At 42.3% G+C, this 25,832-nt stretch overlaps 1 protein-coding gene across 3 annotated transcripts in view; it reads right to left on the bottom strand.

The window, feature by feature from the left end:
- Window positions 1-25,832, bottom strand: part of atp8b5b (ATPase phospholipid transporting 8B5b) — a 37,305-nt gene that overhangs the window by 11,074 nt on the left and 399 nt on the right. Inside the window, exons 1-15 of one of the 3 annotated variants that reach the window (XM_035391758.1) lie at window positions 20,257-21,025; window positions 15,155-15,236; window positions 12,505-12,563; window positions 11,200-11,313; window positions 10,274-10,372; window positions 9,055-9,116; window positions 7,880-7,952; window positions 7,089-7,159; window positions 6,485-6,567; window positions 5,637-5,795; window positions 3,966-4,054; window positions 3,452-3,645; window positions 2,618-2,826; window positions 1,518-1,561; window positions 685-850 (exon numbers count right to left, since the gene is read on the bottom strand). In XM_035391758.1, the coding sequence (XP_035247649.1) occupies window positions 685-850; window positions 1,518-1,561; window positions 2,618-2,826; window positions 3,452-3,645; window positions 3,966-4,054; window positions 5,637-5,795; window positions 6,485-6,567; window positions 7,089-7,159; window positions 7,880-7,952; window positions 9,055-9,116; window positions 10,274-10,372; window positions 11,200-11,313; window positions 12,505-12,563; window positions 15,155-15,209 (1,477 nt within the window). In that variant the 5' untranslated portion in view covers window positions 15,210-15,236; window positions 20,257-21,025. Of the gene's footprint in view, window positions 1-684; window positions 851-1,517; window positions 1,562-2,617; window positions 2,827-3,451; window positions 3,646-3,965; window positions 4,055-5,636; window positions 5,796-6,484; window positions 6,568-7,088; window positions 7,160-7,879; window positions 7,953-9,054; window positions 9,117-10,273; window positions 10,373-11,199; window positions 11,314-12,504; window positions 12,564-15,154; window positions 15,237-19,982; window positions 20,148-20,256; window positions 21,026-25,832 lie in introns of those variants that run through there. The other 2 variants (XM_035391759.1, XM_035391757.1) reach the window with 2 other exon arrangements.

Below are 25,832 nucleotides of genomic sequence, written 5' to 3'. Positions count from 1 at the left end.
CAGGTCACTCCAGTATTAGACCACAGTAAACTGTTTTTGCTAAGACCACATGTGCAGTTTATATCTGTCATCTGTCAAGAACATATGTCTTTACTTTATGAATAATTTCAGATGAAACATATGCTTGAGCTGATCAAGTAATTTAAAACAGAAAATTGGCAGGAAACTGAGAAGCACCCCTGTGGTATTCTATCTTCCGTCACTATCACACTAACGTCTGAAGTTCTGGCTGTTATCTGGTTTCAGAGCGGATGAAATATTAAACCAGCTCATTGCCTGTAAACAAGCCAAGACATTAAATCATAGCATCCAGAAGGTTCCACGTGATACAGTGCAAAACACCTGCAAATAATCTTGTGAAGAGAATCAGAATGTACTGTACAGCATATTTTTGTATCTGAAATTATCTTAAAACTAGGAAGGCACAAAACTTCCCTTCTGAAGAAAAACAGGTGTACTTCTTGTCAAAGAACCAGCAGTTTAACTGGGTACCACCTCAGAGTCCTAATAAATATAGTGAAATGGTAACCCCATTTCCCCATTCAGAACAGCACAAAATGGCTGCTTCTTGGTGATCACATGACCTAACAGACAGTGAGTCACACGGAGAGTGCAGGCTGTGACTCTATTCTGATCGGACAGGAACAACTGCATTGTGGAAAGTGGCCACCAGGCAGCGCTCACCCTCGTTCTTCTCCTCTGCCATGACGGTGTGGCACAGAGACAGCAGGCGGAAGAAGGCGTGCACCTCGACGTTCTCCAGCTTCACCGCCTCCACCAGGCTGTGGTCGTGGAAGAAGAACTTGGGGTCGGCCAACGGGTTGTAGGAAAAGTCCACTTTATCCGTCCTCTTTGATGGAATGAGAAACCAAGAGACAAGCCCGTTATAATTTTTTCTCTAAAAACAAGCATCTTAATCACCTTAACATCTTAATGACCGCCCCCCCCTTTTGTCCCTCAGTTTGGAATGGCCAATCATGCTCATGCAACAATGCTCATCACAACTTCTGCCATCAATTTGGGGGGAGCACAAACAACTGTGGGCTTTCTTCCCAACCAAATGTTATCAGCTGCCAGTTCTTATCAAACCATGGCTCACAAGATGGACTTGCACGCCTGGTCCCAATTCACCTCCTAATTATTCCAAATAACCGTGATTCCTACTCTCACTTGTGACTGGCCCTTACGTCAGTGACACTTATAATTAAGAGCAACTCAAATTAGAGGAGGCGTGATTAGGGGGTGAACTGGAACCAGAGTCTGAGTAAGACTCTTCATTTTCAGCTCAACAGATGAACTCGCAGGCATCAAATCGACCAGCGACGGTTGCTGCTGCGCAATGAGATGCCTTCATCCCAGCTTGCTGAAAATCTCCCATCCCTGAGTGATGCTAGAACTAAAAATGACACACAAGCAAATGCGCACACACAAATACAAAACATATACCCACATAAGCATACCCACACACATGCACGCATACACGCACACACATGTGCACAAATGAAGATTCTCCTCACATCAGTGACTTCAACTCTTTGTCCACTGAAGTCCAGCACATCTCCTGAAAGACACATAAAATAACAAGACATATTTTATCATCAGCTGCAAAACGTGCTGATTGTTAACTTTTATCATAATGGTCTACAGCGACACTCACTATCCCTTATTAAGAAATAACTTGTGTTATCGGAATGCAAAGCTGGATTTTTTACTGAAGCAACTCAAGCACCTTTCTCAAGGGCACAACAGCCGTGTCCTTCCTGGTATTAAAACCACCAAACTGCAAACCCCATTCTGGCTGCCTGTTACCAAACTTCCTGTTACAGGTACTCGTCCCCAGAAAATGGGCTGATGCACACACACCAATGAGGATGTGAATTAATTAAAGAATGGCATTGGTTATTCTCGAAACTTTGGATACTGAGTTTCAGTTCTTGCTTTTATCACAGTCCAGCTCATTGTGTGTGAATTGACCACTTCTTGTTTCCCTTCAAAGGCCACCTGGGGCTACTATCAATAAATAATGATCACTTTATAACTGAACAATTATTAAAATCTAAGATGTAGACCTGCATATCTATTTGGGGCTGAATGTCAGTTATTAGTTAAATATTTGATAGTGTATTGCATGCAGTGCATCTTTTGGAGGAAAAAAACCCAATTGAGGAAATCTGCATTAAAAAAACAGGTAAAATATTAATTGACCCTTTAAGATGACCAAGTTGAACTCCCAGAAAATGGTGGGATGTAGAAAAAGGCTGCTGAACAACTACAAACATTCTGAGAAAATAGGCCAGAACTCCTAAAAGTGACAAGACAACTCAAGTTCTGTGATGAACAACTCCACACATTATTTGTGAGGATGATGGGTAACGCTTTAGTTGACCCTTGTCATGACACGTGTCATAAGTTACCTCAACACATGTGTAGCAGCACCAGTGAATAAATATGTCATACGTCCGCAGTGTCAGCTGTCTAAATGCCTTATGACATGTCTGAACATTGTGACAGCCATTGAGAAACATTACCAAGTGCTTGCAGTAAGACATGGTCATGAAGCCGTTAAATAAGGAGCCTCGAATTAAAGTGCTACCAAGTCCATACGAAAGGGTCCTACCGTAGGACTTCGCGTTGATGGAGCACTTGTTGAAGGTCATGATGTTCTGGGTGAGCGTGCCCGTCTTGTCGGAGAAGATGTACTTGATCTGGCCCAGCTCCTCGTTGAGGGTGGTGGTACGCGCCTCGGCTGGGGTGTTGCTCCGAGGGTAGTACATCTTCCTGTCCCAGTCGATGTAGAAGCTGTTTCCCAGTCGGATGATCTCAACGCTGCCACACAAACACAGCTTTTCACACACCAACAAACAAAGCACTTAGATAGCTGGATATTTACTAAGAGTATTCCCAAGGGGAACCAGCAGCTTCTATACACACATACACACACACACAGAATTGTGCACAGAGAAAGACACACAGTCAGGTGTAATCACAAATAGACAGCGGGTCTGACATATCATTGCCAATCAACCACACAGATGCAGAGGCAAAAAGGCAGGCAGACAGACAGACAGACAGACAGACAGACAGACAGAGAGGCAGCAGACAGACAGACAGAAAGACAGACAGACAAGCAGACAGACAGACAGAGAGGCAGACAGACAGAAGGACAGACACACAGGCAGGCAGACAGAGAGGCAGACAGACAGACAGAAGGACACACAAGCAGGCAGACAGACAGACAGACAGAGAGGCAGACAGGCAGGCAGACAGACAGACAGAGAGGCAGACAGGCAGGCAGACAGACAGACGGACAGACAGAGAGGCAGACAGGCAGGCAGACAGGCAGACAGACAGAGAGGCAGACAGGCAGGCAGACAGACAGACGGACAGACAAACAGGCAGGCAGGCAGGCAGGCAGGTGGGCAGACAGACAGAGAATAACAGTGGCTCCAACCTGACATAGAGGGAGATTGGCACCACAGTGTTGAGGATGATGACGTAGGACCAGAAGGTGAGGAAGCCAGAGAAGGCGGCGTTCACCCCATCCGGCCTGGGCAGGAAGGCCGTGAACAGCGCCCCCTCCTGGTGCTCCCAGATAACATTGCCAATGGCAAGGATGGTGCACATGAAGGCCAGGAACCCAAAGATCTGCAGCATTAGGAGCACACAGTCCACTCAGCACCAGAGCTGGGCTCAGTTTCAACTGAATTCAGTCAATGCCAGAGATGAACTGAAATTCAATTAATTCATTGAAACACACCCAAAATGTTCTATGCTATTAATCGACCCATTTCAATTAATCCACCCATTTAAATTATATTGAATTAATGCAATCATTTTCCTGGATTGACTGAAATAGAGCTGATCACACCTTTGATCAGCATTCAGTTAGTAGAGCCAGGCAGGACAGGGATGATAATTCTAAAAATGACTAATCAGATTAGATCAATCTTAAGGCCGATACTCACGAAAAGCACCAGCACGTTCATGAGGTGGTCAATGCTTGTGCGTTTGAATATCGTTTTCCCACAATTCTGCATCAATTTAGTGTCTGGACCTGAAAAAGGAGGTAATGACACACCCTAAATATAAATCCATTTTAAAATGTGCATTTATATTAATGTATGTGTACATATATAATGTTTGCAAATCTTTTTTTACATGTTTCAGAGAACAGGTGTCCACACATTCAGCATTTAGGACTCCACTGGTTTCATTTACCAGTCTGTAATTTAATTGGTTTAAAAAAAAAAAAAAACCTTTTTAAAGGAAGCGTTTGTCATAAACCACATCAGACTTGAACAGTGTTAATTTAGCTGAACGATTAAAAAGCCATGGAATGTGAATATGGGGCATTCATTCTTCATAGCATGCATAGCCATTTCTGACATAATGAAGTTTGGAGGTGGTAATTAACCCAGCATTAGACTTTAAAGGGTATTAATTAAGAACAAAGAACAGCTCCTAACACTTCAGAACCAGCACACTCAGTATGTGCCCCAGTAATGAATCTGAAAACCCCTGCTTGTGATTCACTGCTTAACGACAGACATACACATACAGTACATACAATGCTCACAATGTCTGTCAGTCATACAGAGGCAGAGACACACAGACAAGAAGTCAGTTGCACAGTGTGTATAAAACACGAACACGCACATGCACGCACACACACACGAACATGCATGCACGTACGCACACACCCACACAATCAATCTAAAGCACGCAAATCATCCAATACAGAGACACACACTTGTGTCTGGGTACGGGGCATTTGTTGTTCATGACATGTACCACTATTTCTGACATAAGAGGGTACCTAACCATTCATTATCTCTGCCAAGTGGAGCCTGTAGGGGATCATGCGTTTGGTTGCGTGTGTTTGTGCATGTGTGTTTTTGTGTCTCTGTCCGCAGCTAATCTCGCATACTACTGGGCCGATCAGCCTAATGTTTGTTGTGCATGCTGACACCAGGCCAAGGACCTGAATTCTCGAATATTTTGCAAATCGGTCAACGACAAGTATTTAATTTGAATTCATTTCCATCATTGTTGTCCATTGAAATAAATTGAGTGCTAACTCCTAACCGGCCGCTAGGGGCTTCCGTTTGGAGATCTGCACTCTATTGAGTGCACTCTTCTAGTTTAACATTTAAAGTGTCATGATTAAGAACAATTGACAAGTTATCACCAAGTGAATGTAATTTTATGCCAAAAATAAAATCCAGGACCCCCAGTACTGTGCAAACAATGACCCCTAGTTGCTCAGTACGTGTGGCTGTGCTCAGTCCCGTATTTGCTCAGTACGTGTGGCAGTGCCCCAGTCCCATATTTGCTCAGTGCGTGTGGCTGTGCTCAGTCCCGTATTTGCTCAGTACGTGTGGCTGTGCTCAGTCCCCTATTTGCTCAGTGCGTGTGGCAGTGCTCAGTCCCGTATTTGCTCAGTGCGTGTGGCAGTGCTCAGTCCCCTATTTGCTCAGTACGTGTGGCAGTGCTCAGTCCCGTATTTGCTCAGTACGTGTGGCAGTGCTCAGGCCCGTATTTGCTCAGTGTGTGTGGCAGTGCTCAGTCCCCTATTTGCTCAGTACGTGTGGCAGTGCTCAGTCCCCTATTTGCTCAGTACGTGTGGCAGTGCTCACCTCCGAACACCACCAGGCCGAAGCACCAGTCGGTGTTCCGCAGCGTGCACCCCCTCAGCAGAATCCTCTCGTTGTCCAGGGAGTACTTCTCCCCCCTGTGCGTCAGCGTCCCAGTGAACTTGTCCAGGCGGTTGTTTGGCGGCTCGCAGCGCACCTCACCTGGGGAGGGGTCAGGGGAAGATGTGGACTTAGGGGCCGTCTCTAAATGGCCGGGTTCATTTGTCAGTCGTGGCAATGGAAGCAGACATTGAAAGTTCAGGAAGCCTCTTGGGGCTGGGGTGGAAGAATGTCTGGAGTTAGGGACTATCTCTAAACGGGTTGTTCCAGTTAACAGCCACAGTGGTAGCAACATGTGTCGCCTGATTTGAAGCAGACAGATGGGTTTTGGTACATGGGGCAAGAGCGAGGCAAATGCCAGAATTTAAAATGATATTTCTTGTACTTTGCTTTGCTTGCGCACTGGATTTCTGCGCAAGGCAGCCAGAAAAAAAAATGTTAAGCAACGTTTCCTGTTCCTGTAGTGTTTCAGTATTGCGCAAGCATAACGCTTACACAGTGCTAGAGGAAAGAGTGACGTGATAGCGGGCAGCTCTGAAGCACCATCTCCCTTATGCACGAGAGCACTATTCAAAGTCCACGTCTATTTTTTAGATTTATGCAAAAACATCACCTGAGACGCCATGTTCCATTCACAATGGCTATCTGTGAGCACCTGTGTTGGACGGGAGAATGTTTCCGTCAGCGCTATGCTCCCAAGCCCAGTACAGACGCTCAGTTAGCCTGGTTTCAAGTGCTACGATCCTCGTTTCTGTGATCCCCCCCCCCCCCCCAAAATCCGCCTGTCTCACCGTCGAATGCGGCCAGCTCCTCGATAGAGTCGCCCATGTCCCCCGTCACCGTCAGTGCCTGCTTCACCTTCAGGTTGGTCTCTCTGGGGGGTGGGGGGTGAAATAGGTGGAGGTAGGAGGTAGACAGAGCACACAGATGAGAACTAAATCAAAAGATGAGAATCATTATAGTACAGAGCTCTGCTCTAATACTATGTTGCATTTATGCATATTACTATTCCAATGCAAAAAACAATTGGCAGAATTGAAAAGCTGAAGGATGACACATAGTCAGAATGGACTCCAGAGGTTGAGGTGAATTCAGATTCAGTTCAGTCAATCCACTAGCCTGCATTAGCCAGTCAGATATGCTTACCATGACACACCCATCTATTTTACCTTCATGGTAGCTTATATATCATGCAAGTTTTATATTTGCTGGCATAACTGACTGTATATTGACTGGCATAATTGAGGACAGGCAGCAGCAGCAAAACTCTGGCCTGCATTTGAAACTCCAGCCCTTCACAGCTGAAACAGAGCGATGGCCGATGGGCTCATTTAAGCATGACGGCGATTTGTTTTACGCGTGTGACGCGTCACGCGATCCCACACGCAGACTGACCCGTCCAGCTCAGCGGTCTCGATGTAAACCAGGTTCAGGGGCTCACTGCTGGAGAGTAGGAGCAGATCGGCCTGGAGGGAGACAGACAGAGTCAATCAATCAGTCAGTCAATCAATCAATCAATCAATCAATCAAACAAACTTTATTTATAGAGCACATTTCATCCAGAGTATGGAGTTCAATGGGCTTTACAAGGCATAGCAATGCCAAAAAGCAACAGAAATACAAATAAGAAAAGTAAACAAAAAAGTAAGAGGATTCACATCAGTCACTCAGTATTTTTATTTGTGGATTAGTGTTAAGAATTGGTGCAATGAAATTTTCAGCGTTAAATCAATTCTAACAGATTTTATGTTAAGTCCCGTCCAGCACAGCACTATATTGGAGTTAAAAGTATCCAGTAATCAGACACTGAACAGTTTGCCGTGTAGATTTACTGACCCTGGATTCAGTCGCCACTTGTCCTTAAATGTGATTCACAATTAATTGAAAGTGTTAAATCTTTTTTACTCATTAGAGAAAGTCATCAGTAATTTGTGTATTTTAATTTATTTTAAGAGAAAATAAATATTTGTTTTTGACTTGAGATCAACTAGCAGCAATTCCTAAATTTCTAAATGTCTAAAGTGTGAAGTCTTTTTTCAAACAATTATTGTACCCTGGTCTTCCAGACTGCCAGAGAGGTTTCATTCAGATAGATGTATGAGAGATGAAGGCTATATTAAGTAAGGAACCCACAATGCTGAGGTTTTGTTTTTTTCTCGATGGATTAAATACTGGCTACTTCTTACCGTAACAAACTGGTTGTTTTCCAGCTTGATGACGTCACCCACTTGAACATCCATCCATTTTTCACTCCTCAGTCTGTTGGGAGGTACAGCACAATCAATCACTCATGTAAATATGTATATTATTCACGGGTGTTTCAATTAATGCAACTTTCAGGTCAATCAATGATTACTACAATGTGCAAAAGAAACGCTGCCAACCCGTCTCAACATATGAAATTACCACATGAAGTAGTTTCACTGTTCAGACTGTAGGTGGAGACCTTACCTATCTGGTCTCATATATCTTGTCTGGCCTGACAACAATTTAAATACTAACACAGAGTATGATTACATAAACGCCATGTTTCTCATTGCAGTATCTGGCATTATCTAACATTTCAAAGGCCAGTATGTGGAACACAACAGCATGTAGCTTGCAAGACACACAGGGGTCTGTGTACTCCTTAATGTGTTGTGTCATGAAAGTGCCACCAGGTATTCTGTTAATCATTGCTTGTCCAGCATATAAACAAATAGTACAGTTTCTATGACCAGTGTGGTAGGTCAAAGTCAAGGCAATATACATCATGCAGTCTTGTTATACCAAACCAAACAATGTTGGGGGGGGGGGGGGGGGGGGGGTAGAGTAGAGTCAAAACATGAGGAAGCACACGCACAAACAGTTGGGGGGGGGGGGTTAATGTATTGCTTTCCTGTCGTTGAGGAAACCTGGCCTTCGAATGACCCGAGGTGCCTGTTTCCCACAGACAAGCCCAGAAGGGATGCAGCCCCAGGGCTGATTAACACATTAACAATGATACCAAGACTTGTGTCGTTCCTGCTGAGTCATATACAGTATATCCGGACTGTAGCCAAAGGTCACACAACCGAAAGGTTACGGTTTTGGTTCCCAGATGGGTAGGGGACCGTCATTTAACCCTAACACTCAAACTCTCACACACATATGCATGCACATAATAACTAACGTGCACACACGCGCGCGCACAAATACACAAACCTACACATTGCTCTTGCACCCTTGCGTGATGCTAAATAATTCAGACAGGTGACGCTTGCGTGTTCATGGAACTATGGGGGGGATCTTGAGCTAAGCCATGCTAGGGTGGAAACTCCATTCACACCTGAACACATTTCCCACAGTTTAGACATAAATAAACACAATAAAGCAAACTCACTCTCCGTCGACGAGGACTTTGACTTTGCGGTTGTTGACCTGCTTGTCACTTCTGTGCCGGTTCTGAAACGATGGCAAACAGGAGAGAAAGTAAGCAACGTGGCCAAGATGTCTGCAGAAGAGGCCATCTCCGGTGCACAATGTAAAAGATGCTCGTTGTTGCTTGTGTAGGCTACAGCCAAATGCAGTGCACCAAAGCCATTATATTTAGACTGTTTAAAAGCCTGTTTCCTCCTGTTTACAACATTGTAAATCACGAATCGTGTTACAACAACAACAGCACAAAATGTCTAAATAAGGTAGCCTCGAAATGCTAATTCTCACAGCAATGTTTGTTAACAATTAATAACACACAATCTGCGGCTGTTCATTATTACTGAAATGTAAACCAAGCATGTTTTCAGTTAAGTCTTTTTGAAAAAGCAACATTACAGCAGAATAACACAGTACAAAAATTATGGACGCCCCCCCCCCATAACTTCAGCACTGAAATTCACCAATGAAGACTGGGAAATACAAATTAGTGGCATATATAAAATAACTGAACTATCTGGTTAACAAGCCCCTCCCCCACCCTCACCCCTCACCCAATGAAGAGCAAGCACTAATGATCTCTGGGCACAGGAAGTCAGTTATCTGAACTTAAGATAAACACACAGAGGAAAGAAAATAAATTCTAAATCCTAAACTGTCTAATAAAAATAGAGAAACTAAAACAAGATGTGCATTGCCAGTGGTGCATAACAGCACAAAAACTCTTGTGGTCGACAAATAGAACAGCCATTTGAACAAACATGGAAACTAGCTATATTAAGTTATTGAGAAACACTGTAGACATTCTGGAATGGATGGACTTTTTTTTGGGCTACGGGCTTTAAAAATAAAAATAGCCAAGTCACTTTCCCTGAGATTAAATATTGAAATATTCATTTACTTATTATATTAGTATAATTTTAATATTAATTGGCATAATGAAAACCAGCAACTACACATACAAGGGAAAGATTACAGTAAGCTCATCAATATATTTAAGTGTGTAACAGCATCAGTTCTTTATTTATTTTCACAGGACCTGTGAAAGAAGGTGTTCTTTAATTAGATAAAGTCTCCCTTGCCACAGTGCTTACAGTCAGTGGCAATAATGACGCGGGCACGCAACCTGTGGCAGGTGAATGTGCCCGTGTAGATAAAAACTGGCAGGCCGTGCTGGTCTGACTCACAATGTCATCGCTGGCATCTTTGGCGGCAGTAATAGACAGCACCAGGACCAGCGGCACCACAGTGGTGAACCAGGACAGGGAGGAGATTTCTGGGATCAGCTGGAATCAGAGACAACCAGCCAGGTGTACACACAGCCAAACACACACACACACACAGGTACACACATACACACACACACACAGCCAAACACACACACACACACAGGTACACACATACACACGCACACGCATGCACACATGTACACATATGCACACGTGCATATGCACACACACACACACACACACACACACACACGCGCACACACACACAATTTGTATGTGGTTATTTTCTATTTCACAAAATGAGACGAGTAGGCCAAGAGGCAGTCAGAGGAGGCCACAGGAGAAGACAGAACACTGTTGACCATAAAGGCTCCATTTCCACTCTGTTTTCCTGTCTAATTCTACCCTGTAAATCTCCAGCCTCGTTAACATGCACTTACTCTTATCATACAGATTTCCAGTGGAAAGGCATTCTGGTCTATGACATCACACAATGCTAAAATAACTGACATCACTTGGATCAATCAAATCACTTATCAACCCAGTGTCAAGAGTTGCAGGAGTATGTAGAGTGTTTCATTTCTTTCTACAGCTAAATTAATTACCTATTTATTAATTTTATTTATTAATTAAATTAATTAATCAATAAATCAATGAATTAATTAATAATGATAAAAGATAAGACCTTATTAATGGAACACTGACTTGACACTAAAGGAACCTCTCCTGTAGTCCATGTATATTATAGTGAGTAAGTCAACAAGGAGACCAACTGTTACAATACGAATGAGTATCAAGATTCAGGTCAATTTTGCACAAGGAGATTGGTCAGGGTAGGGGACTCTCTCATTTTGATTGGCCAAGGCTGTGGGCAGGGTGGCAACCTGGAGGATGAGCAGGAAGAAGAAGTAGGCATTGGCAAGCCTCTGGAATTGCTCGAAGAGGTTGAGTGGCAGGAAGGTCAACAGGTTGTACTTGGAGGTTTTAATGGCGTTTGTCTGGAAGACAAAGAAAGGGAAGTTAGGTATATCACAGGCACACACTTGCAGGAATGTAAGGTGCGTATCAGATCATTAGTGTTTTATTTATTTTGTCAAATACAGATAAGAAAAAAATGATGAATGCCAAAATGTTCTTGGAATCGTTCTTACAAACATTTTACGATCAAATGATCGTACGCATGTTTTGTGAATGAGGCCCTGTGGGTAGGGGATCTTTCCCTCCCCCTCTTTACTTTAAAGGCTAGAACTTGGCCTACTTAAGAAAAGTGTTTTAACCTCAATAGTGTTTCACTGTTACAGCCTCACCAACCAAAAATGCACAGATGGGTGGTATAAACCCTTGTAAATAGAGAAATAAGTAAAGTACAGTTATAATCAGACCACCATGAACCATTAGACAGGTCTGATGAAAAACAGATTTTGAAGGAAGGAAAATGGAAACAGAGAAAAAAAGGAAACTGAAGTCAAAAACCCCAACAAACACACATGAGCTGGGAGGGGCAGCAGTAAAAGCTTGGCAGATCTCAAAGGATCAAATGATGACTTTAGACATGTCTGTGAGTCACAAACTAGATGCAGTCGTCAAATTGAATAAATACTGACCTAAACTTGTCAAAGAATTTTGTCCCAGAACTTATGCTGACATGAAATGGGTGGTCTTGACTCATTGATTATGGCTTCATAGTCATTGTTCGACTTTAAATGCAAATTTTGCAAATGCAAAGTACAGAGAAAAAGCAATTTGACACAATTGTCCAAATACTTTTGCATTTGACTGTATATGTTTTACTACATCCATTACTAGTTGAATTACTAAAACAAACTGTGCATCCCTGTTCATGTCCATGTCCATATATCATATAACTGTATGTTAAATAAAAATTAATGTTTTTATTTAAAAAATTTAATTAGGTCAGGTTACTTTGGTTTTCAACCCCCTCCCCTCTCCCCTCCCCCTCCCCCTCCTGCTCATCCTTTTGAAACCACATGAAAGGTTGACGTTTTTCCTGGCAAAAGTTGGTCTGTGTCAGAAGTGGGAGGCGGGGCTATAGGGGGGGGGACGACGACGACAACATACTTTCTGATTTTAAAGGAAAGCGTACAGAACCCTACACCGCACAGGACCGCAGACCTGGTGTGACTCATGTGTCTGTGAGTTGTTCAGGGAGCACAGTCACCAGCACTCACCGCGTACTTGAAGGGCAGGTTAAACTCTCTGTCGTTCGCTCGTAGACATCTCTCCTCCTCTGAAAGACGGAATGTTACATCACGTTACATCACAGTAGGTGATATTACATGCATTAAGCATTAAGCATTACCTCTTATCCAGAGGGACTTACAATGGGGGAGAACATAAGTGCAGTCTCTCTGATTTACTTGTGCAATAATGCTAGACCTGGGGAAAAACATTCCCACACCAGTTTGTGTAAATACACAACATCACTCAAGATATGGCGCAAATTTACTGTGCTAAGCAGGAACCAAACTACAAAGCCTGGATACTGTCAGATTACATCCATAATAAGTCCCATAGTGCAACTATAACATACTACCAAATGACAGAAAAATACCATAACTTGGATTTGTACAGAAGGTGGGAGTGCTAGGGGGTGGGGGATCGAGCCACAGTCTAAAGAGGTGGGTCCCCCAACCTGTGATGGAAAATGGGCGACCATTCCTTCCGCTGTTCTGACAGTAATATTCGATGAAACTCTAAATTAAAAACTGTAAATTAGATCACAAAAACTCACTGAAGCGCCAGCAGCAAATAATTTCAATTGTCGAAAGTTTGCTTCCTTCCCTTTTTTTAAAGATCCCCTTCTGGCTCTGAAGTGCTATCTCAGATTAGATACAGAACCCCCCCTCACTGCCATGGAACTTCACATGTAAAGACTTTACACTGACTACCATGGGGAGTCTGCTGAACTTGGGGGGGGGGGGGGACAATACAAAAAATGATGAAGTCCGTGATTGTGGGAACGGAATCGTCATGTACACGATGGTGAAGATGGGCCCTGGCTGTGAATGTGTGTGTTTTTTAAATTTATTTAACCTTTATTTACCCAGGGTAGGTTCGCTGAGCACGGATGCTCTTTTGCAGGAACGCCCTGCTTCATGCTCATATACATTCACACCTGGGAGCTGCCCAGTACAACCACAATCCTCTATTGTTGGCCACTGAGCAGCTCCACTGGAAGGAGAGAACATTTTTTAGCCAATTAAGTCAAGGGATGATTAGGTGACAAGTTTTTGCAAGAGCCAGATCTGGGATTTTAGCCAGGACACCGGGGAACCCCTACTCTTTGCGAATAGTGTCATGGGATCTTTAATGACCGCAGTGAGTCAGGACCTCGGTTTAACATCTCATCCGAAAGACGGCATCTCCTACAGCACAGTGTCCCCGTCACTGCACTGGGGCATTGGGGTTTTTATTTGACCAGAGGGAAGATTGCCCCCTGCTGGCCCACCAACACCACTTCCAGCAGCAACTCAGTATTCCCTGGTGGTCTCCCTCTCCAAGTACTAACCAAGCCCACACTTGCTTAGCTTCAGCCAATCGGCAGGAGCAGTGTGTGTGGTGGTACGGCTGCTGGCAAGTGTGGTGGTATGGCTGCTGGTGGTGTGTGCCACAGGCTATCTTATATCTCTGTCTAAAAGCCTCTGTGCTGTCCTGAGTAAACACAAAGCTCATCCAGATCTGTCCTTTGATAATTTCTTTCCCGAAAAAATATTAAAGGGGATGAATTAATTTGTTCATTCGTCGGACATGAAATAACATTTTGAACATTGAGGTTTTTGTGCCTTTTTTTTTAAATATGGGGGAATGTTGCACCTTGTCCCCTTCCTCCAGTTTTCCTGTTGATATATTTATATATTCGATTGATTTTCCTGTATTCCAAGGAAACACTGATGACTGTGAGGTCTGAAAACCTATGTCTGTACAAATATATTTTTTTCCCTTGACTCAGAGATCTTAGACTAGCTACGATAACCTATCTCTAACAGGATAAAACCATAAAACCTCAGCCATGCACCTCATAAACTTCCTGTATTTCGGTGCATAAGCAAAAAAAACTGACGTGTGGCAACCATGGGAACAGAGCATCCTGTTTGGTGAACAGGCCGCTGGGAGATGGATTGAGGGGGTTGCGGTGGCGGCCTCAAACTGTTTCCGAGAGCTTAACTAGGTCGAAAGAACAGGAAGCCACAACTAGGTTATGGTAGCATGGACAGGCTACTTTAACAAAGGTCTGTGTACTTAAATTTAAAAAAAAAATAAATAAATAAAAAAAAATATATATATATATATATTTCTTTCTTGTGGTCAGTGAGGCAAAACTGGCCATAAATGACCAAATATAATGGTGAAATTTACAGAGCCTATTTGTTAACGGCTGATATTGGAGGAGGAGGGAAAGCCACAGGAAGTACAAATCTATGGCTGGCCGATGCCTCATTTATGAAATGGTCTTACGATCAAATGGTGTCTTAAATAGTGGCTTGAAGTTCATTACTTCCTGGGTACTATATGTGGAGGTGATGTATGTTTGAGGGCTGAACGAGAATATCCAAATATCGTGCTTCAAGAATAACATTTAATTGATTCAAAATTTTAGCCATGAAGCGTACATTTATCACGCTTGAGAAACTTTCAGTGGATAAAATGTGCTGATGTCCTTTTTTGTTGTTGTTGAATTTATTGTTTCACCTCCAGCACTTTTTCTGAACATTTCTAAGTCTGCGGTAGTTTGCTTTATCTCAAATAAAATGTCTGCCATTCAAAATGATAAACAGTGTTTCTGTGGAGCACTAGCCAGAGGTTTGAAACGTTTCCCACCTTTCTCTTTCCTTCTCGCACAGTCCAAACCGAAGAAAGACAGCACCGACTCCATTCTTTACTCTACACATCCATGATATGTCTGAAATGGGGGAGAGAAAACAATCATTTAATCATGAGGATGTGTGATTGCAAATCAATTTCAGAGGATTTCAAAGTACACAGTGGTCAGACAGAACAGGACGCAACCCCAAAATTCTTTGTGCCAGTTTCGGTGATCTAAAACACACACATCTAGCACATCTCTGTAATAGCTGCAGACAGTGCATTTACCAAACCCCTCAAAATACCGCCTTATATCTATGACTGACACCCGTACCAACACCACCAGCGTTCAGATCTGGGTCAAATACATATGGGAAACACATGCATTCTCTAGATAACTGTTGCAAGTGTTCTTGGATTTGGGATTCTGCCAAAATATTTTTAAATATAAAAAATAAATAAATAAATAAAGAGAGATATTGGCATATTCTCAAGCCCTCTGCACCCTCAGTAAAGAGTTGTGTTGTACGTGCATACATTACACATTGCACACACATACTCAACACTGACACAGAAGAAACAACATACACCTACACTAGCACAAACATACAATGACTAATACTAATACAGACACAAAATATACTGTACAACACACATAAACTCCACAATAAACACACAACAAACAACACATACACAACACTTACGGCATATTAACACTAACGCATACAAACACACACCAACAACACACACATGGATAAGGATGCTTGGCTGTCTGACGTCAATCTTCCCCGCACTCCTAACCTTATTTCACAGAGAAAAATGAGTGGCGTTCCAGCACTACAGTCATTTTAATCTGTCATTGTCTGACCGGGTCACAGGGAATAACCAGGTCAACATCCCTTCTGTGCAATACTTCAGCTGAGCATTGTGGGAAGGAAACTGAGCAATATCATGGCTGATACGCAATGACCACACTGCACCGCAACTTTGAGCAACAAGCGCCTCAGCACCATTACGGGACGCTTTGGGCTACACAGGTAAATTCTGCCGTTGGTCTTAATTGTGCCAGTGTCTGTGGAAAATATGCCTTGCCTACAGTTATGTTTAAGTAGGTGAATCTTTTTTTAATACATCAAATGAGGAAACCAAAAAAGAAATCTGAAAACAAGCTCATTTTTGAGGAGATGCCCTGCAGTTCCCTGCTTTTTTTGATCACTTTGTGAGCCTTGCTAACAGCTGTGAGTGAAAAATAGGACACAATTTGGGGACTGTGGAAATAATGAAAAAAAGAACAGAAAGGAACGCATTGACTAGGCAATCAATCATCAGCTGTTCATTATTGTTGCATCAAGCTATCTGTCTGTCAGTGTCATGTTTTATCTCCTCTCACCAGGCTTTGTGTGTGTGTGTGTGTGTGTGTGTGTTCGTTTTGGTCTTTGTACAAGTAACTGAAGCAAAAATCTGACATTGATATCTTATAATATAATTGTCATTTAACATGCATATATAATTACAATATACTTGAAAAGGCCAATAAATATTTGAAAAGGGATTACACAAGATTCAATAATTATGCTTGCCAATCATGGTACTACTGTATATAGCCACGCAATGAAGCACAAACCAGTTAACGAAAAGGCATCACGTCTTACTTTTGTGAAATAACCTCCAATGTTCAAACCACTATGGTTGAATAACCAATTACCAGAGGTGACACCATCTGTGAAGGCCCTGGGCCTACAGATCCCAAATAACCAAAAATGAGGACTCGCAGGTGGATGGCCTGGTAACTAAGGCATCCAGGAGCCTGTTTGCCCTCACTTTTTCTTTTTGGCATTAAAGAAGCAGGCATGGTGACAGGATACTCCACCCTGTCCTAGAGAACAGTATCCCAGCCTGGCAGTCATCCTGTAACTCACAGCGACCTGCCACTGAGTCTAAACCTGTCCTCCATCAAAGCCTGGAGAACCAGGTTACACAGAAGTAATGCCCATTACGCAGGAATAATGGTCCTTATGAAGGAGTAATGCCCATTACACAGGAGTAATGACCCGTACACAGGAGTAATGCCCATTACACAGGAGTAATGACCCTTACAGAGGAGTAATTTGTTTATTTGTTTATTTAAAGGACTCCCATTAGCTGATGCCGTGGCAATCAGCTACTCTGCCTGGGGTCCACACCTGACATACTGTACATAACACATTACATGATAAACATTAAATTACATTAATATACATTAAATAGCATCAGTACACATTAATATAAAATGCAAGGATTACATTGATATATAAAAAAAGGAGTAATGACCCTTACACAGGAGTAATGACCCTTACACAAGAGTAATGCCCACTACACATGAGTAATGACCCTTACACAGGAATAATGACCCTTACACAGGAGTAATGACCCTTACACAAGAGTAATGACCCTTACACAGGAGTAATGACCCTTACACAGGAGTAATGACCCTTACACAAGAGTAATGACCCTTACACAGGAGTAATGACCCTTGCACAGATGTAATGACCCTTACACAGGAGTAATGCCCATTACACAGGAGTAATGACCCTTACACAGGAGTAATGACCCTTTGCAGTAAGTCTGGCATCTTCCACCAAAACTCAACACCACAACTCAGCAATGGAAGGGCAGCTCTAACGGCATGAAACTGCACCAGAGAAGCAGGCATGGTGACAGGATACTCCACCCTGTCCTAGAGAACAGTATCCCAGCCTGGCAGTCATCCGGTAACTCACAGGGACCTGCCACTGAGTCTAAACCTGTCCTCCATCAAAGCCTGGAGAACCAGGTTACACAAAAGTAATGCCCATTACGCAAGAATAATGGTCCTTATGAAGGAGTAATGCCCATTACACAGGAGTAATGACCCTTACAGAGGAGTAATGACCGAATGACATCCAAAGTCAACCACACCACATTTAGAGACATTGTTAAATGATGCGGTATAAAACATCAGTGACCTCATCAATGATAGAAACCGTCATTCTTTACTGTCTAACTTCATATCGTAGGCTTTTATTTACATAAAATTACACTTATTTAGCAGATGCTTTTATCCAAAGCGACGTACAAAACTGCATACCAAAGGTCACTGGGACAACTAAATAAACTTATGTCACCTCGCCAATAATCTATCGTTGTGGCTGTCATCTTTGCATTGTCTCCTGGTTTGCAAAGTCAATAAAATTTGACTTGTTTTGTTGTTTTTCTTTAAAAATATTTTTAGCCATGTATTTATAGCCTTAAGCTTTTTAAATGTATTTCTTATCATGTATTCTGAATTGTACATAACTGGAGCTGGATCATATATGTTCTCAATTTCAATGTTTTTAATAATAATAATAATAATAATAATAATAATAATAATAATAAAACTAGAAAGGTTACAATTCCTGAAGGAATTGTGTGGGCTTGCTTCAAATTCCAACTGGCATTGTCCTCAAGTCAAGCCTCAATGCATTTCAATGAGAACGCATAGCTCAGAAGAAGCACGAAACCGTCCAGACCCACGGCGCACTGTAGCGTTACAGCCGGGGATCAGCAAATAGCGATTATGATCCAGGGATTAGTCATATCCTAAAAGTGTCATGAGTAAAACTTGGCTAACTATATATCTAGCTAGCTATGGCATGTCGCTTTGTACGTCGCTTTGGATAAAAGCGTCTGCCAAATAAATGTAATGTCCTCACCTCTGTAACGTTATTTGTTGTCCTCCGTGTGTCCATAAGATAAAGACAAAATTTTGTTAATAAAAAGTTCACACAGTAACATAGCATCATATATATATATATATATATATATATATATATATACATCATGTATGTCATATGTACAATCGGTGTGGCCTTGAAAACAAATCAAACCCAAATTATGCAATTCACAGAATTACATCTAGAGGGAATACTTATTGAGTCACTCTGAGTCTGAAGAAAGACTGTTTACACGAGAGCACTTTCTTCAGTAAGAGCACACCTTCAGTAAGTCAAACCACTGTTTGACAACTGCATCTATGTTCTGCGAATGCCCGACTGCATCCCTCATATGGTGTAACCAGAGATTAAAAGATGGACACAACAGTGCATGCTGATCACATGCCCCCCCCACTCGCCTTGACACCCAGGGCACCGGCAAGGTTAGGTCATAATTATATATTATCATAATTTGACAGGAAAATATGAAACAAAAAATATATGACATGAATAAAGTGATATTAATAGCATAGTATATACTGTGCTCATTTAAAATTCTACTTTTGTTAATGTCATTTTATGCATTATGAAGAATTGTACTAAATGTTTTTGTATGATATATAGTGCAATATCCACAATATGCAATAATTTGATATATTTCGTAAAACATGCAATATTTTTCAGTTTACTCAAAGGTATTCACATTTCCATAAACAACAAAAAAATGATTGTCATAATTGTTCTTCCATAAGAGTAAGTGCAGTTTAGCTAGGAATCTAAGCTGGAGATAAGTTAATTTAGGCTTTTTATTACATCTTGCCTGATCACAAAGTTCAGCAAATTAGCAAAACACAGAACAGGTAAAACAGGCTACTAGGCACCACAACTGATGTAAGTTTTATTTATTTAACTTTCACTTTAAGTACAGCCAGAACACTAAACATGCTTGGGCTATTAAAAAACACTATAAAAACACAGCACTCAAAGTTATTCAGACAACATGTAGAGAATAATTCACTTCTTAATTGCTCCTCAGTTAAAGGACAGAGATGGTTCTTAGCTAAATGCCACGGGTTCAATAACAGTTCATTTTCCATTTAGGACACACACCGGCAAGCTATTCTACTCACCGACAGGCGTCTATGTCACTTCCTGTACTTTCTGAAGCTTCATCCGTCACCCCATCCAGTCAACCGACACAACCATTCAAACGAACGCATTCGTGACTGCGAAGACGTGAACGCAAATGCAGACACCGCTCTCTGAGACAAGGCGACTCATTCACCACTACACACATTCTGACTTCCCCCCCCCCCCCCCCCCCCCTCCACCTCCACCACAGGCCTGACACACCCACAAACCCACCGCGCGCTGAGCCCCGTCCTCACACACACGCAGCCTTACCGGTCAGCCCAGTCGCGCGCGCTCCCGGCCAGCGGCCAGTCCTCTGCGTCGCCCCGCGTCCGCGCCCTCAGGGCCCCGCGGAGGGGTTCCGGTCCCCGGCCCGTGGGAGGGGAGCGGGGCTGGCACTACGGAGGGGACGCGTCTAAACCCCGACAGTCCAGATAAACAATACCAAGCCGCCCCTCCTGGGCCTCCCCGCATACAAGACAGCCCCCCCCTTCCAGTCTAAACCCTCCTCCTCCCCTCAACTTCTGTCTTCTCAAACTTCTCTTTGTTTCTGAGTCTATGTTAGGACTTCCCTGCGAGTGCATTGGTTTCCTCCAGACTAAAAAGGGAAACTTTACTTTCTTCTCTTTTTTCCCCCCCTCTCGTTGTTGCTTTAGTTCAGCCTCCTGCACAACCTCCTGCCCCTCACCACACACACACACACACACGCACGCTTGCACACACACACACATAAACGCACATAAAATACACACCCACACACAAAAGGTTTATAGAGTCCTGCTTTTTGCTCCTGCCGAGGGCAGATGCTTCTTGTCTGCACCGCTCAGTCGTCCCACCCCTCTGAGGGTCAAATATTAACAGAGCAAGCTCACGCTATGTATACAACTGGAGACTTCATCCGGTCTCTATGGCTTTCAGCTGCGCAGCGTTCTGATAATGTTCACTCAGAAGTTTGCTGGAGTACTGAGTACGCTGTGGGAGACGAATCTGGAGGGGTAGACATCTTATCTGTGTGTCTCCACAGAACCCACGCCCACACATTCTGCTGCCTGGCCAGGTTTCAGGGAGTGCTCTACTGAGACATGAAAAGCAACTGTATAAAGATCCTGGTGAGGCTGCACCCTTCGTCACACAGCACTCAAAACAGAGGAAAGAAAGACACAAAAAAAACCATCAAATAAATTAATGGCAGTGAAGCTATTGTTGTGCCAAGTCACAGAAACATGCGTGCAAATGGTCATGATTACATTGTGCATTTGGTGCCGATTCAGATTTCGGTTAATTTTCCATTGGTAAGTATTACAAATACATACATTTGAATTTTCCTTTAGAGCTTCTCAAATAACATACATACGATCTAATGAACTTGTTAATTAATAAAAGGCCTAGACACAAGATAAAATACTGATTAACAAAGTTCTATTGGTGATATAAAAGTAAATAAATAAATGGGTGGCCTATCACATGTCTAAAGAACCCAGCTCATATTTGACATTCTGAATTATTAAATATGATTATGTCTGAGCTCAATGCCCATATAAAAACAAAACAAGATTCAGTGCAATATCCCCCCCCCCTCCCCCCTTCCCCCTGTCATGTGCAGCTTAAAGAGTACTGTAAGCCAATACAGGGCAGAAAACAGCTGTGGCGGTGCTCTCTATGGGCTAAAGTTTTCAAACTGATTGCACTGCTGACCACACCCAATCTGTCATGACAGGTGTTTTGCCTCAGCTATCAATGGAAAAATACTTGCTTTGACATATACTGATTCAGGTCTGGTCAGCAGTGTAACTTAGTTGATCATTTCAGCCCGTAGGCAGCACTGCAACAGCGGTTTTCTGTCCTGTGTTGACCTGCTCTTTAACTTGCAGTTGCCCGACTGAACAACAGGGGTCGCTAGTGCACGATGAGTCATCAGTGACTGACTGATACCCTCACATCCCTGGATGAGGCAGGAGCACATCGGGCATTGCCCTGCAGAGCGGATGGCCAGAGCCAAGAGCAGCATGGTCTGGAGTATGAACCAACCGTGGGGCCCGTCCGCATAGTGAAACAGTGCCTTAACATGATTAACCCCCCCCCCCCCCCTCCCACCCTTCCCCACTTACTTTCTGTAGAAACCTGTCTGGATTCAATTCCATATTATCCATCTGGTTTGAATGACTCATTTCCTGCTTTAGTTAGTTTAATGAAAGGCAGAAACTGTGGTAGTACTGAAATGCATTTAGCCACAACAACCAAACGTTGTTCAGCCAGCCGCGTATTTCTCAAAAAATCACTGCTATCAACACACAGAGGAAGAGTAAATGTACCAGCACAGACATACCTTACTGAGTATATCTGTAATTTGAATCTGTTCTTTTACCCGGGAGCCTTTAATGTTTAACGTAAAGGACAGCTAGCCAGAAAGAACCCAGATATCTATTTAACAACAGTGACCCCCAACGACCAAGAGGGGTATTACAGCAAGAGGCCTGTGACCTCAGAGTGAAACTGGACAAATTTATTATTTTTTTAACGAAGTGGCCCGATGAATTTAGTTGCTTAATCAGCAGAATGCATATGCATTGTGTTGCACCCAAAATACTGAAATAAGAAGCAGCAAACATGCATTTTAGAAGGAAATATTTGTAAAAGTAAATACACAGAAAATTATTGAGCTTTGACAAGGGCAGAGTTAAATGTAGGGATGAAGATATATGTCACTGCATATGAATGAAGTTTGACCCTCCAAGAGATCACAAATATGGAACCATTACCATGGAATCAATTAAAACGTGTGAGTAAGTGTTGTGAGTCACAAAAATGAAATTAACTCCAAAATTACTGATGGCACTTATCAAGGGAGGAATCTTTCATTTTTTCAGAAGGAGACCAAGCCCCCCCCCCCCCCCCCAAAGCCGGGTTAATGATCAGCCATTTTGTGTTTCAGGAAACAAATTTCATATTTGGCAACCATAGTCCTTATCAGCACTGTGACATCGACTAGAGCTCCTTGCATTTTTGCCCCCCCCCCCCCCCCCCCCCCCCAACATGTAAATGTTCTACTGAGCAAACACACAAACATATAAGACATATGCCACCTCGACTGGCCGCCAAGACTCAGATATGTTAAGTAGGTTCCCTTTCCGTTGAAAATGGAAATTTAGTATTTTTCAGCCTTAACATACATTCCAAAATAACACATGCAAATGAGGACCAAGGATTCAGTTGTTAATAAACAATTGTTAAATCAGTTGTTACTTGGTGTACAGAAATCAAGATACAAACTTTTCAAGTCCAGAATTCCAGACAGAACAAGAACAGACACACCAACAGCAGCTGCACTCAACTGAATATTTTAGGCAGCTGCATACATTTCAGAATAGTGTTGATGAAAACCTCTCAAAAATTGTATCATTTAGCTATCTGCTTAGGAAAGGATTATTGGACGGATTATTACTAAACTGTCCAAGTTTCTTCAGTAACTTTTATAAGGGCAGCCATCAATGCAGTCGGAAAGTTACCAGTGAAGCATTTACAAGAGTTTAAGATCATCTAGTACGATTAAGTAATGGGTGACATCATCCCTGCCTTCAAAGGGTGTTAGTACACTCAAACTATGCCAAGAAAACACACCCCCACCCCCTTACAGAACTACTAGAGGCCTTTGCCGTTGTGTATAAACAGGCAAACACATGATAGTTGGATATTTTCATCACCATTGTATGCCCTGTTCAGGGTAAACCAGACCCAACCCACACTGATCTGGGTTCAAATGATGGCTGTTGTGCCCAGTTTATAACTGCCGAGAGGTGTGAATAATGAGTAACACGAGCAAATAAATGAATCTGGATGTTCATCATTTTTTAATTTGTTTATATTTGAAAGCAGTGAAAGTATTGAGATGGCAGGAATCGTCACCCAAAAATGGATTTTGGCTTCAGCGTACTCAGGCACAAGTAAAGGAGACGTATCACTTCATCATGCTAAAGGTGGGCTGGTAGCGAAGACAATGGAGTCACAATTACAGCTAATGTTGCATATAGTGTATATAATGTCCATATCAATATTAAAATAAAATAAAAACAGCTCATGTGAAATATAGCGGAGTTAAAGCAAACTGGATGTAGTGGAGTGAAATTAGCCTGAAGAGAGAAGACAATATCAAAATAGATGATGAACAGGAAATAAATCTGGAAATCTTAGAAAAGCAAGCCATCTTGTGGAGCCAATTCATACTAATCCATAACGTCACAAAAAGAATTAACATAACTGCGTCCCAGCGACAGGTAAGCAAAACTGTAGCTGTGATGCAGTTATGTTTATGACATTTATTTGGGTTTTCCATACAAGACAAAATACATGGACAAATATGCAACACAATATGTATTGCAACTAATATATAACAAAGTGAAATGAAATACTGACTTAGGTTAAATCTGTATTTAACCTGTATTATTCCACATGTACAGTACAGAAAGCCATTCTCAGGTGAAACATTGCATGTTGCTGCATCCCAAATACTCCCTTCTGCATTATGCATCCAAGAAGACAATCCTAATGCTACAAAACTTTGAATACTACACCGTTTCAGTACTTCGCAGCATGCAGCCAACACTCCACAGTTTCCACCTTTGCAATTGCCCACGCGTTGATATCATAATCACAGCTTTGCTCTCGGGAAAGACACCCTCTCTTTCTATCTTGTCCTGCTTGTACTGTATAGCATGGCTGCCGTCACTTCTGGGAAAACCCAGACCAGTCAGACGTAGCATTTGCTTGGACACACATACGAAAACTTTTCTTGACCCCTAATAAGCAGTAAAAAAAACATGTACTACTCATAATCTATCAACAGTGCCAGTTGATTCTCCTAACCCTGAACATTGAACTTGATTACTCATATCTCAAAGAGAGTCATTTTGCTCATATTCTGCGATCTAATCTTCCAGTTATCAGGCAGTTATCTATTTGACCCTGCTGAACAGAGCATGTATGTTAGGAACAATGCTCCCCATTGTCAAACCTAATTTAAAATAACACCTATAACATGGGAAAGACCCAAGCCAAGTCAAATGTGTATTCAAAACACTTTTAATTCTTTAGATGGAGTGGTGTCAGGATCCAGTCCTGGAGGCCCGTAGTGTCTGCTGGTTTAAGATGTTGATTGGCTAAGAAACACACACCTTGTTCTGAGGGCCTTAATTGGCAGCTGACGGAAAGGAAACCATAAATACCCATAGGCCCAGTGGAATACTGAAGCTGGATGTTCACTATGACACATACAGAGTTTGTGAAATACCCTCCAATCAGCAATCAATTTATACTGTACCTGAAATATCAGGCAATTCAAGATCCAATCCAGTAATTAAGCCATTAAGACCTCAGCTGGGACAAAGGTTGTTTACGTGTTAAGGATCGTGACTGGTCATTTGTTTTTCTGTCAAACTGTAGTAATGGTAAGATAGATGGCTTATTGTGACATCACAGTTCAGTATCTATGAATCCCTGAGACCAGAATGAACTGAGGGCTAAATATCTGCAGAAAAGTCACCTGCATCTGACATACCCCAGTGACACACTCCCAATCCCAATAAATGTGGTTTTCAACTGCAAATATTTTTTTGTACATTTAGATGATCAACACAACCATATGAAGGTGTCTGAAAACATATACTAATATTAAAAGATAAAATAGAGCAATAGAAATTAAGTGTCAAATTGCAAAAGTTCAACTTACCGTGAAAATAACTATAGAGAGTACATTTTTGAATTCCTGCCTTGTAAAATCCACCTCCTTGGAGCAGAATCATAAACACACCACATTACAGTTTGGGACACTATTTTCGTGAAACCACCAATACTAA

This window comes from Anguilla anguilla, chromosome 14 (genome assembly GCF_013347855.1).
Source record: "Anguilla anguilla isolate fAngAng1 chromosome 14, fAngAng1.pri, whole genome shotgun sequence".
Classification (NCBI taxonomy): domain Eukaryota; kingdom Metazoa; phylum Chordata; class Actinopteri; order Anguilliformes; family Anguillidae; genus Anguilla; species Anguilla anguilla.
The sequence above is the reverse complement of the archived record's forward strand: the minus strand, read 5'-3'. Positions and strand labels throughout refer to the sequence as shown.